This window comes from Clarias gariepinus, chromosome 21 (assembly GCF_024256425.1).
Source record: "Clarias gariepinus isolate MV-2021 ecotype Netherlands chromosome 21, CGAR_prim_01v2, whole genome shotgun sequence".
Classification (NCBI taxonomy): Eukaryota; Metazoa; Chordata; class Actinopteri; order Siluriformes; family Clariidae; genus Clarias; species Clarias gariepinus.
This window is the reverse complement of record NC_071120.1, coordinates 24,468,668-24,482,734: the sequence shown is the minus strand read 5'-3', so window position 1 is coordinate 24,482,734 and position 14,067 is coordinate 24,468,668. Positions and strand designations below refer to the sequence as shown.

General features: G+C 34.7%; 1 protein-coding gene across 1 annotated transcript; it reads right to left on the bottom strand.

Annotated features, from left to right (window-relative positions):
- Positions 1-3,717: 3,717 nt before the first annotated feature.
- On the bottom strand, positions 3,718-11,919 carry nipsnap1 (nipsnap homolog 1 (C. elegans)). The gene is made up of 10 exons (XM_053481264.1): positions 11,818-11,919; positions 9,102-9,229; positions 8,961-9,006; positions 8,569-8,663; positions 8,362-8,432; positions 7,328-7,468; positions 6,913-6,944; positions 6,692-6,786; positions 6,090-6,173; positions 3,718-4,842 (listed from the first exon to the last, which is right to left on the bottom strand). The coding sequence occupies exons 1-10, from the start codon at positions 11,880-11,882 to the stop codon at positions 4,778-4,780; spliced, it is 822 nt and encodes a 273-aa protein (XP_053337239.1). The 5' UTR covers positions 11,883-11,919; the 3' UTR covers positions 3,718-4,777.
- Positions 11,920-14,067: the final 2,148 nt, after the last annotated feature.

The following is a 14,067-nucleotide window of genomic DNA, read 5'->3' as shown; positions in this document are numbered from 1 at the left end:
TGTGTTTATAATCCACAAGTCTTTATTTCCTTATTAGGCCACAGTGAGAAGATAAGAAGCTCCACACACACACACACACACACACACACACACACATAAATAGAAACATACACACACACACACACACACAAATAGAAACACACACACACACACACACACATACATACATACATACATACACACACACACACACACACACACACACACACACCATATTAACGCCTAATGAAATTGTGGGAGGAAACCAGAGTATGCGGAGGAAACCCATCAAGCACAGGGAGAACATGCAAACTCCACGCACACAAACTGGCCATTTTTCAGCGTTATACTGTCTCAACAAAAAAAAATAAAAAATCATATCACTTCATGAGTATTGATACTAAAATTGGTGTAAGCCCTTATAATCAAATGACTTTTAAATAAAATTTAACCTAAAATGAAGCCTTATGGCTTTTTGGTAAAAAAAAAAAAAAAAAAAAAAAGAATCTGTGTCTGTAAAAATGTCAAATTGATGTTGCAAAATTTAACAATGTTCTATTTTATAATAATAACAAAACTTTTTCAGGTTTATGACTTTTTATGTAAAACGGAATGACAGTTAAGATCGTTAAAAGATTTGAATTGATAAAAGTTACAGATGCTACATAAAAGGGCATGAAATTGCATTTAAATGTGTTTCTGAAATGTATTTCTGTTTATCTGATAAAAATAGGCCTATATATGTGTATGTATATTTACCAAAACACAAAAAAATAAGCAAGAATCAGGGGATAAGAAGCATTAAGTATTATGGAAAGTAGTGTTATATGATCCTATCTGAAATTTTTTTACCTAGAAGAGACATTTTTTAGCACCACCGTGCCACCTACTGAATTTTGTTTCTAAAGTAATTTGTTATGTAAAGCATTTTATTTTAATGTAATTTACCTACTTGGTTCCTTCTTTTTTACTTGTGATTTATTAGATTTATTTATATGCTTCCTATATATCTGGTAGTTTTTTTGTTCTTAGCATTGCACTAGTAACTTCTGGTCAGTACTCACGTTTACCGTGCGTCTACTGACTACAGTATATGTAAGATATTCAGTGTGCAATCATATATGCAACTTGTCTTTATGTTACTGTCTCTATTTCTGCTAAATATCTGGGATTTCATTTGGGATCAAGAAAATATGTATGTATGTACTGTATGTATGTATCTATTTATCTATTTATCTATCTATCCATCCATCCATTCATCCATCTATCCATCCATCAAGTATAGTTACAGTCCAAAGTACAAAATTATTACAGTCCAAATTTGGACTGTAATAATTTGTGTGTGAATGAGCATGTGTGCCCTGTGATGGATTGGCACCCAATCCAGGGTGTTTCGCCGGAATGACTGTAGACCTCGCCCGGGATTCAGAGACATACCGTCTTCTTTAAAACATTTGCACTATTCAAATGTTTTTTGATGGTTAAGAGCATGGGTCTCCAAATCCCTCCAAAGTCCTGGAAGGCCAGTGACCAGCACAGTTTGTAATTCACCAACACCTAAACACACCCACTGAACCTAGTAATTAACAGATTAGTTAAATCAGCTGTGTTTGAGAAGAAGAATCAACAAACTGTGTTGGGCTCTGGCCCTCCAGGACTGGATTTGGAGACCCCTGGTTTAGAGTCTCATCACTGTACGGTGCTTTTGGAAATGTTAATCAGTTTTATGACTTCATTCAGCATAAACGCCATTCAACATAAAAGTTCCGGTTTGACTTGAAAACATATACACATATTAAACACATATAATCAATTGCTATGGCATGTACAGAAACCGTCCAACAACCCCGATCGTGATTGTGGAAGCTCATTTGTCCTAGACTTCGACCTTTGTAGGAAGCTCGCCAAATTTATGTTACAAAGTAACCCAAATAACACAATTTCCAACACATTTGTAAGATCGATAAGATATACTTACGTGTGTTTGCTTAAAGTAAAAACATCAAAGTATGTCACTGGCAGGACGATTTTAGCCAAAACCTTTCATTTTTTGGCTGTTCTCCAAAATTCAGCTGCTGTGATAGTCAACTGGTCACATATAAAGAGTGTGGTTTGTAAAGTAACCTGGTTGTTTTTTTTTGTGCTGAGCAAACAACTGGGCAATATTCTATATATTCTATATATCCGAACAGAAGGCACAAGGCGTAAAGTTGTATTCTGTACCTACTAGGTATATTTTTTCCACCCTTTATAAGAAATTATAAGTTTTTAACAAGATCTGCTTTGGCATGATACACAATGTCCAAATTCCAAAAAACATTAAAACATTACACCTAATAATAAACTGAGTGTGACAAACCGTGTCACTGTGAAACAGAAAAGAAAAAGTTAGGACTTTTAAACATTTAAATGTTTAAAAAGTTAAACACTGTATAGTACAAATGGGAAAAAAACTAAATCTGATTTGTAAACATGTGAAACACCCCTTAGGCAGAACTGTATATGCGTATGAGTAATTACAACGCATTCTTTCTATACCTCCTGACTTTCCTCTTTGTTGAAATAATCTTTTGGAATCTCTTTACTCTTCACCTATATAGGCCTCTTCTGTGACGTCTATACTGTACATAACGCAACTGGTTCATTCATCATTAGTTGATCTCACTCACTCATCGTCTATACCATGAAGCCTGAAACCATTCCCAGGAGACTTTGTGCTTGACGCAGAGTACACCCTGGATGGGGTGCTAGATCACTGCAGGGCACACTTATACATTATACTTATACTCACATGCTTCTTAACATGCATTCGCAATGTGGGAACTCCAGTGAACCTACTGTAATCTGCATGTCTTTGGACTGTGGGAACCCACCAAGCATGGGGAGAACATGCATGCACACAGACTCCGAGGCGAGAATCAAACCCGGACCTCGGAGGTGCATGGTGACAGCGCTTAGCCGCCATGTCGCCCATTGGTTGATCTAACGCTTTAAATATTTCTTAGCGTTGGTGCTGTTAAGATTCCCCTGAGAGCTCTTTACCACATATTTACAGAACCGCAAAGTCTAATAACAATTCTTAGAAACACATGCTCGACAACTTATGACAACTGGTTCAACCATTTTGCATGTAGTAACATGAATGTACAACAACTCTTTCTAAGTCTTTGATGTATTTGGAGGGGTGAGACTATTTAAAAAGAGAAGTATAATACATTTTGATCAACATGACATGAGAAACTGATAAATCAGGAAGCAATTCATACAGTTGTATATATATATATATATATATATATATATATATATATATATACACACACACAAGTGTTTGAATATACATCTGAGTATAATCTGAGAAATAAATCAAAGTTAATGAGGAAAAAGCTGTAACCATACCATTAGATTATTACTGTACAGTACACTGTGTATTTCTAGTAATACTAGTAAAACCAGTAAGACCAATATACCACCACAGGGCTAGTTATTTCAAGAAGGCATACTCTTTGTTGAGTCTTGAACTTTTCGGCAGGTGAGTGAAGCTCTTAATCATCTCAAATTACACAGCTCCATTTCCTTGGAGTTAAAATTAAACCCACAATAGGCATACAACACTGTAATTTTTAGCTCTTGTACTGTTTTAATAATAATTAAAAAAATTGGAATTAACATGGTAATTACAGCAAGACACAATATCAACTTATGAAAAAAAATATATAGAATGACTATTTAAAGATTAAAGCAGTAGAATATCCTTAATGTTCTTATGCTATTGGTATAAACCCTTAAGCACATTTGAAAAATGTAAAAAAAAAAAGCTTAAAAAATGTTAACCATGTCACTCATTTGCTAGCCAAATGCAGCCGTACTATTTCAAATGCTTAAACACTGTATATTCTTTCCTCTAGATTTCCTGTTGGAAATTTGATTTTATTAATAGCAGTTAACAGGGCTACATGGAACCTTAAATGGTTTGTTCAGAATTTTTTTAAAGTCTGTCTAAAATCTCTCTGTGCTTGCATTCCCAAAAAAATGCTAAGTGTGTGAATGAGGTGTGAGTGTGTGTGTGTGTGTGTGTGTGTGCACTATGGTGGATTGGCAGCCTGTCCAGGGTGTACCCTGCCTTGTGCCCTAAGTCACCTGGGATAGGCTTCAGGAATTTTTTTGGAATTGAGCCCCAATTACTGAAAGTGTACTCACGGTCCGGGTGACAAACTTCATGGTCATGTGCAGGGCAGGAACATTTAGAATGACCAAGACCTAGTGTAATGGCTGTATATGCACCTCAATTCTGATTTAAGACAGTCTTAAAAAAAAAAAAAAAAAATCCAAATTGTCAAATAAATTGGTTGTTTACTTACTGTAACAACCTCAGCAGCAGCCTCATTTCCCCTCTCATCTGTTTCAAGCACTTAGCATTCACCCAATAAGATTAACACCATCTTTTATTCACAATCTTTTTATTGTTGACTGCAGTGGTCATTCCACACATGACTCTTTTTCACTGCAGCCTATAAAAAAATTTTTTTTTTTTAAAGATGTGAGTAAATTTCTCATGCGCAAATAAATGCAATATATTCGACTGCAGCAGATACTGCCAATACGTAGCTCTGTTCGACCTGAACTTGTACATGATAATACAAAGTAAACACTGATACTGATTGAAGCTGTGAATAACCCACGAACAACGGTGTTCATTCAATATTTTACGACAGATAATTGATAGTCCTTGTGCCTGAGTGTGTCAGCTGCAGGTATATTGCAGTTCAGAGGTGATGGAGACGCATCACCAGCTTGTGAGTCACTGTAGAGGTGAGCTGCTTGTGGGGATCAAGATCCTAGACTCCATACTCTGGATTAAAGGAACTGTAAAGAAAAGGAAGGGCAAGATTGAACAAGAATGTCTCCTGGTTGTGTGTCAACTTAGTTATAGTTTGATATGACTTTTTCATGTTAAAATGTTAAGAAATCAGACAAATGAAAAGCTAAATCGTTCTATTTGTAAATAATTGTGCGAATTTTTTTGCATTCGTTTATAGAAAGAAGCAAAATTCTCTGCCATTAAATGTGAATTAAAACATTAAATGTAAATTAAAACAGGTTTTCTAATTATGTTTTGCTTAACTGTAATCTTATATTAAAATATATATTTTTTAAAAGCTCTGATTCTGTGTATAATCTTTAACCAAGATATGTTCAAGTCAAACCAGGACTTGGAAAAAAAGCTTTGGGGCATGAAGACAGAAAAAAAACACACTTACAGAAGACTTCAAGCACTGAACGGTGATGAGACTCTGAGACGCAGTAAAACATTTAAATGGTGCAAATGTTTAAAAGAAAGCCGTATGTCCATGAATGACGAGGTAGCTCTGAACCCATTACAGTCGTTCTCATGAAATTGACAGATAGCAGAAGAGGCACGTCTGCAATCATTCACCAACACCACTTGCACATTGGATCTCGCTCCAAGTCATTTCCCCAGGTTTGAGACATTAAAGGATTTCCTGGGAGGCCAGCGTATCAGACATGAAGCGGACAGACCAGCACATAGCTTCAACGTACTGGGAAAACTTTCTACTTTGATGGTATCCAAGCACTGGTGAAACACTGGGATAAGTGCATTAGTGTAGCAGGAGATGATATAGAGGGGGAAAAAAAAAGTTTTTATTTACTTCTGTTATTCTGGACAATCAAAAGTCCTGGTTTGACTTGAACATACTTTTGCAAATAAATTGTAATTGATAGCAAATTGCTGTGATACATTCGGATGTGCTGTTATTTGGAAATAATTAACAATGGGTGGATATTTCCTTAACTGCACATCCACAAGTGTTTTATTCCTTTTTTTAATGCATTCATTTATTTAAACTTAAGTTAACTTTGCTTAGAAATATTAATCGTGTTAGGTCAACATAGAAGAATCAAAGATCAGAAACCAGAATTGACTCAGACAGATCTAATTACTACCACTAGATGGCAGCAACAGTTTTGCTAAAACCCATGTCTTACAGCAGAGTGAGTGTTAAATGAGGCAGAATACTAAACACTGCAGGAATGTGGCCCTCCAGGGCCTGTAGTTCAAACCAGTATAAATAACAGAGTGTGTGTCCCACCTGTATAATATACGCTGACATCCCAGCCCTCTTTCATCCACGCCATGTTCCTGGTCTCCTCTCTGGATTGCAGGTCTTTATAGGCTACACGCCATGAACACACATGTATTAAAGATATTTAGGAATGAAGGACTGGTACAGGCTTTAAAAAACAGGAGTGCCATAAACAGTGTAAAAATGGTAGAATAAAATAATTCATTCATCATTCATCCTCTACAGCGCTTATTCTGTATACTGGGTCAGAATAGCTTTTATTATTCCTATTATTATTATTATTATTATTATTATTATTATTATTATTATGCAGGGCCCAAGCACTATAACATCGGCCCTCTGTCGTCATAGTGTGATAGGGCCCTCTTGTTCTTCAAGAAAATCATAAAATCAGTCATGACAAGTCATGAAAATCAGCACACAGGTTGGAATCTGCTGCCATGGCACAAGGTGCTTGGGCCCGCTCATCATTGCTTGCAACTATATTATTATTATTATTATTATAATTATTATAATTATTATTATTATTAATAATAATAATAATAATATTTATTACAGCATATATATTAAAAACTAGGTCTGAATTTCACCCTTTGAGAACGACATACCCCAAAGATGATGAACAACATACAGCTCCCCAATCTGACTGAAAAATCCTCCCACGGCTTCGTTGTTCGCTTGGCGGTATTTGATTGCTCGAGCCCTGTCGAAGAAGAAAATATTAGTTTACACATGAAGTTTTGTACAGGACAACAAAAGGACAAGACAACAACAAAAAAAGCAATACGACATTAAGTATGCTTAATAAAGTCTTATGCAATAAACTTACCAGTGATTTCCCCATTCGATCATCGTGCCCGGCTTTCATGTTCATGTTCAAAAAAAGAAAAAAAAAAGCAAGCTTTTAGACAATTCTACATTTTTAAGCATTTAGATACAAGAACACAATAAGATTTGATATTGAATATGCATTATAATGCTTTTATATACTGACGTGAATGTCTGCTTTAACATTAAATCACCTACATGAACATAATATATAAACATAATATACAGTAGAGAGTTGTTTTATAAAAAGTTATGCAACACCCTCTGATCATTCATTATTAAGAATTCAAAAAAATCTATTCTTTATTTCTTTTTAAAGTTTTAAATGTACGTTATACTGTATGTTCTGGGGAAACAATATTGAAGTAGTGTACTCATTTTATATTTGAAGTAAATAAACAGTTAATCTGTACTACCTTTAATCTGTATGTTCTCAGTTCGTATATATTCGGTCCAGGTCGGGGTACAGGATCGTTCCAGAAGCTGAATTCGACAAGAAGCTGATTTTGCCGAGAAATCAGCATCTTACTCCTCTCTTTGCGGAACTCTAGATATGCCTGGAAAAAACAGGGAAGCTTGTAAGAAGCAGGATAGGAAAAATGGTTTTAACACCTGAAAACTGAAAACTCAACAGGATAGACAGCTGATTATATACATATAAAAAATATCTTCTTCTTTGTCTTTCGGCTGTTCCCTTTCAGGGGTCGCCACAGCGAATCATCTGCCTCCATCTAACCCTATCCTCTGCATCCTCTTCTCTCACACCAACTAACTTCATGTCCTCTCTCACTGCATCCATAAATCTCCTCTTTGGTCTTCCTCTAGACCTCCTGCCTGGCAGTTCTAACCTCAGCATCCTTCTACCGATATATTCACAATCTCTCCTCTGAACATGCCCAAACCACCTCAATCTGGCCTCTCTGACTTTATCTCCAAAACATCTAACGTGGGTTGTCCCTCTGATGAACTCATTCTTAATCCTATCCATCCTTGTCACTCCCAAAGAGAACCTCAACATATATAAAATATAAAATACATATACATATAAAAAATATATATTTATCAATTCATCCTTAGGATTAGAGTTAATCAGGGAATACTTGTGATTCTGAAATTTACCCTCAATGAGATGTTAGTTCACTGTGGAGCACACACCTCTGATACACACATTTACACACTTACATCTAGAGAATTATGTGATCTGAGGAAACTCCCAAAGATATGGTGAGAAAATGTAAAACTCCACATTGTCACTTTTTTTGTTGTACTACGGTAGGACATTGGGACGTGTCCAATTTGCATGACCCTGGGCATTCTTAATGGGATTAAAGGCTTAGAACTGTTTTCTAATAGTTTCTTATCCAATTAAAAACACATTATTCACCTCAAATTATCTTCTCATGGGATTTTTGTTAAATAAAAGTTAAATACATAATAACTATTTAAATACCTTGTTGTTTCTGAGTTTGCTCAAGCATTCCATCAGAGCTGGATATCCGCCATAGTATCTCCAGAGATGCACTACAAGAACCAAACATCAGATGTCACTACAGTACCATATAACATGTTAAAGCTGAAAAATATCTAAATCTTAATCTAAATCACATGCATTTGAACCAAAGACAATAATAAAGCTGGTTTGTCTTTAACCCCCCACCTGCTTGATCCTGTTCTCCGTACCACGTGTTCCAGCTTCCCACAACTTCACAGGGATAATCGGGATCACTGTGCAGCTCTTTTTGGACCTCCGTCCTTTAAAACACACACACAAACAGACAAATTGCAATAATATTCTTAAATGTGCTTAAATGGCAAATGTAATCGAAGCAAAAAGCTTTTAAAAACAGGGAAAGGTCAGTGTCTATTTAAACATGCTTTTAGCTAGTTAGTAAACTTTATGGAGAAAAAAAACAACTTGAAAACCAGATGAAGTCAGGACCATTAATGTTCCAATAACAAGTGCATTAGGCTGGATAATGATAATAACAAACTCAAGGACAGGACATCCTGACACTCGAGTTTATTCCCAAAGAGAGGATCTATACTTACGATAGCTCATTGTAGGCATCCAAGCAGTCGGGCCTGACATTGTGAACTAAAAGAAGAAAAAAAAAGAAGCAAACATTATGGCCCAATTGTTTATTGTCATGCATCACGATTAAGCCTGTCAGCTTATACGAAATAGCTTACACTGGAATTTGTATAGGCCAGTTGTTGCTTTCTTGGATAGCAGATTGGAGTGCGCATCTTTCCTTGCATCCACTTTGTGTCCGAACACAGAGCTCCACCAACCTCCATCGCTCCTATCCGTCAAGCTCCTAATCATTTCAAAGCAAAGTAATGTTAACAAAGCTTTTTAAAGTGAATCAATTAGAAAAAAAAACAAAAATTAAAATGGGTAAGTTGGTTTAAATTACAATATGAAATCTAGGTTTTAAGTTTGCCCAAAAAAAAAGATGGAAACCAATTTGTTCATTTGATTGTTCGTTCATTCATTTGTTTATTCATTTGTCCATTCCCATTCACTAAACACTTTATACTGACCGAGGCCACTATGGAGAACCCGGTGCAGAACATGCAAAACTCTGCACAGAATAACACAAAGTGGCTAGCATTTAACTCTAAGGTTAAGGCTCTGTGTTACTGATTAGGACATTAGAGTTAAAGCTGTTCTTATTGAGCTTTTGAACAAGGCCCTTAACCATCTATGCTCCAAAGGCGGACTGTATCATGACTGACCCTCCACTCTCACCCAATGTTCATCCACTTCAAGGTTTGACATTCTGTGCTTTCCAAGATGTTCACCGTGTTTGTACAAAGTGATTATTTCAGTTACCTTAGTCTCTGTGAGATTAAACCCTTTCTATCTGAAGATTGGAAGACATTGCTTCCCTCATACACTCTAATCTGTGCAAACTCTATAGACAGATTCAAAAGAATCCTGAAATTCTCAAACCTTCCTGTTTGTCATTAACATCCATGCTTTGGTGAATGTAACCGAGATCACTTTCCCTCATTCTGATGTATAATATTAACATTAACCGGAGCTCTTGACCCTCATATGCTTGATTTTAAGCATTTTGCTGCGACCACATGATTGGCTGATTCACATTAAACTGTATAATATATAATTATACATTAATTCAAATATAGATCATTCAAACTATGATAATCATAACCTGTCTTATAAATTTAAGAATATGAAGCCATACAGATGAGTGAATGTAAAAAATGTGCAAGTATTAAATACTCAAGTATTAAAAAGCTAATATATTTTATGCTTTAAGTCAATGAAAGTCAGTCATAATTTTATGTGAAAAGTTACATTTAACATGAAAGTTTTTACATTTTAAAGCAACTATTTTACCTGGAAATTTTAAGATTTAAAAAAAAAAAATTCTTATACAAATTAATAATGTTTGATAATAAATAAATAATTGTAGCATCTAAATAACTGACTAATGCATAGATTTTGATATCTTACTTTTTCTCAGAAAAGTAAAAATTGAGAAAAAAGTAAGAATGCTGAAAAAAAGTTAGAATTCTGAGTAAAAGGACAAAGTTCTAAGAGAAAGGTTAGAATTCTGAGAGAAAAGTAAAAAGTCTGAGAAAAAAATCTAAATTCTGAAAGAAGACAGAATTCTGAGGAAAAAGTCAAAATTCCAAGAGAAAAGTCAGAATTCTGAGAGAAAAGAATTCTGAGAGAAAAGTCAAAATTCTGAGGAAAAAGTCAAAATTCTGAGGAAAAACTCAAAATTCTGAGAGAAAAGTCAGAATTCTGAGAAAAAAAATTCAATTCTGAGAGAAAAGTAAAAATTCTGAGAGAAAAGTCAGAATTCTGAGAAAAAAATAAAATTCTGGGAGAAAAGTAAAAATTCTGAGTAAAAAGTAAAAATTCTGAGGAAAAAGTCAAAATTCTAAAAAAAAAAAAAAAAAGGTAAGAATTCTGGGATAAAACTCTAAATTTAAATTCGGGAAAAGAACTAAGAATTTTGGGGGGGAAATGTCCAAATTTTGACATCTAATAAACTGTTAAAGGTGGCTCTAATCCTCTTCTTTAGGTTAGCACCTGACTAAGCTAGTTTAAGCTTCTCCTCTAGTTTACTTCCAGTTACTGTAGCAACCTAGTTAATAGGACATTACATAGTGTAAGAATATATTTATTGATCGAAACTTCAAGATACATAAACGGTAGGTCACTCAGGATTTGAGCGTCTGCCAATTGCCATAAATGTAAAGGTAATCTAGCATTAGCAAAGAAACCGGAGTTAAATCTAGCATTAGAGAAAGAAAACCAGAGATAACCAAGTTAAATATAACCAGTTAATGTTAGAAAGTTAACTAAACTTATCTTAACATGCTTAATGTTTATGCAATGCCTCATTTATAAAAAATTTTGCCTAGTGGATCGTTAGCTACATTGTTTAGCATGAAAATGGTACAGCAGATGATGAATTATCGTGCTTTTTGTTAGCATTTTTCAACATTGGATTCTAAATAAAAAAAAGTGCTTTCTCTCTTTTTGCATTCACTTCATATAATACTTAAATAAAGTATAAACATGGTAAAAACATACTTAAGTATAGCAACAAAGTACAACCAATAAAGTATTTCCCCCCCAGAATCTCCACTACACACACTGCAGAATACTAAAATATGCGATATATTGAGACCTAATTATTTAGTGGAGCTGTGGGTGGTTTTAGATGGAGCCCCAGGCAAGATGATCTTTGATGAAATGCCATTTTGATGCAAGATGCAATTTAAGATGTTAACACACACATTGGAACACAACCACATGCCTACTAATGCTGAGATCCTATAACTGTGTTAAAAAAAACAAAAACAAAAAAAAAACCTGTAACCAGGCTCCATTTGTAATCATTTGTAGTGACATTTACTGTACCTGTGCAGCTGAACACCAGGGCGGAAGAAAGTTCTCCAGTGGTTCCGGAGCAGACTCAGTGCCATGATTTCAGTTCCTTGGTTAGATCCAAAAATAAAAGCCTGGTCTTCTGCCCTAACAGTAGAGGGAGGTTTCCAAATACAAGGTGTGAATGATTAACCAGCTTGTGTCTGTGCGTTTGATCATGTCTTTGCAGCTACCTTTGCTCTCTACCCTGTGACGTAACACACTTTGCTTACTTTGAACCTAGTGCATGCTTTTACACATCAATTGATTAATAATTTCACACTAATAAACTCAAGTGGGGGTCAAAAAGTATCAGGTAAATAAGAAAAAAAGCATCACACTGTAAAGTAGCAACAAGGCTTAAATACTGAATGTAGCAAATTAAAACACAGACATAACATTAAAAAGTCTTCTACAAAATAAAAATATAAACTTCAAAAGAATTTTTGTTTTTAGACCCATATTATATTTCACATAATTTTTTTTTCATGCAGTATGTTTTTATCTTCATATATTATACATTTTTTTGCAATTCGTTTATTGTCATTCTTTACACACAGTGCATATGGTTTATTTTTTTGAATATGATTTTTACACACCATTAATTTATTTTAAAATGTGATCCCATATTATTTAGATAGATTGACCCAAGTTTCACATGCAGTTTCGTGCTGTAACATTGTAACAATATAACATTTTTCACATAATTGCATGTTAATTAAAAAACTACAGTATATACTCATGAACAAAAGAAATATTGCACTGTATAAAATAGGACAAAAATTGTATTGTTCTGAAAATCTAAAATCATTTACTGTATCATAATTTTGTTGCCTTGTTACATTAAGAACTAAAATTTACCGTCATGCAGAATTGAGCATCATTTTATCATGGATAACCTACGAACCTAAATTTGCCATATGATTATGTCCAGATGGCATGTCTTGGTTTTAAAAATAAGGATAAAATTCTGATTTTGTCTTCACACTATCATGCCCTGTTCAGACAATGCTAACAGAAAGGGTTCCAATAGAATACTTGACTGTAACTTGGTGCAATGCAAGCAGACGTCACAGGACAGTTTGGACATGCCAGGAATAGGATTTCCAGGCTACGGAATCGATTCGGAACAACTGGCTCCACTGTTGATTGCCTTAGGCTGCTGATCAAGTATGCCAAGAGAAGACTAATTTGATGGCATATTTTAGGAAATCATACAGAAGACGATGCCAATACTGTTGCTGATATTTCAGGGTTACACATGATAAGTCATTGGACTGTTTAAGCACGTTTGGCTGCAGGTGGACTTGCTGAAACGTATCAAGGAGGCCGTATCCTTGGACGAATGTTGATTCTACATCATTGTCAACATCTTATAAATTTTGAATTCCTACTGGACGCACAGATTTTTGTATAAAATCGAACTTTCTTATTTAATAGATAATTTGAACGAAATGTATATGTGTGATGTATTTTTAGACCTTGAGTATATGATCACACCTGAAAACAACGATTTTTCTGTAAGATGAGCTAGTTTTGCCCTCTCTTTGTGAAAGTTGGGTGTTTCAAATGATTTATTCTTACATACCTGCAAATGTTAAATTTTAAAAATGGACAACTTGCTTTCGAACACCTAGGCTGGTTTACATAAATGTATTCTTCTGAACACGAAAGTGTGATCCTGCAAATAGTTTATGCAGGAACTGAAAGTCAGATGAATTGGTTTCAAATCATGATATGAAATAATGTAATGAGTGACAAGTTTTGAAACATTTATTTCCATCTGAAGCAGAAGAACTTATAGCATTTGTTAGTTTTACTTGTTTCTGTTTTCATATAGGGAGTGTTTGCAACCATGAAAATATAATAACTCCCTAACAATTTTTCCCCCTGGTGTTTTTCCCCATTTCCACTTTTTTAATCTCCAAATTTCTTTTTAAAATCAAATTACATGGAGTTTGCTTGGTCACCCTGGGGTCAGTGGGTATTGTATGCATGGGTATGTTAGACTCCAAAGCCCCATGTGACCCTACACATGATAAGTGGTATAGATAATGAATATAACTAATCTATAGAATAGTATATAAAGTGTATGTTAAAAAGTGCAAATTGACTGCTGAAAGTAAGAAATAAACCATTTACCATGTGTTGTCAATTTTGGGTTGTAATGAAAAAATTTGATACTGTACCTTACCTAATACCCACTTGAATCTAGTCAAATGTAATTATGTTTTCTTTATATAA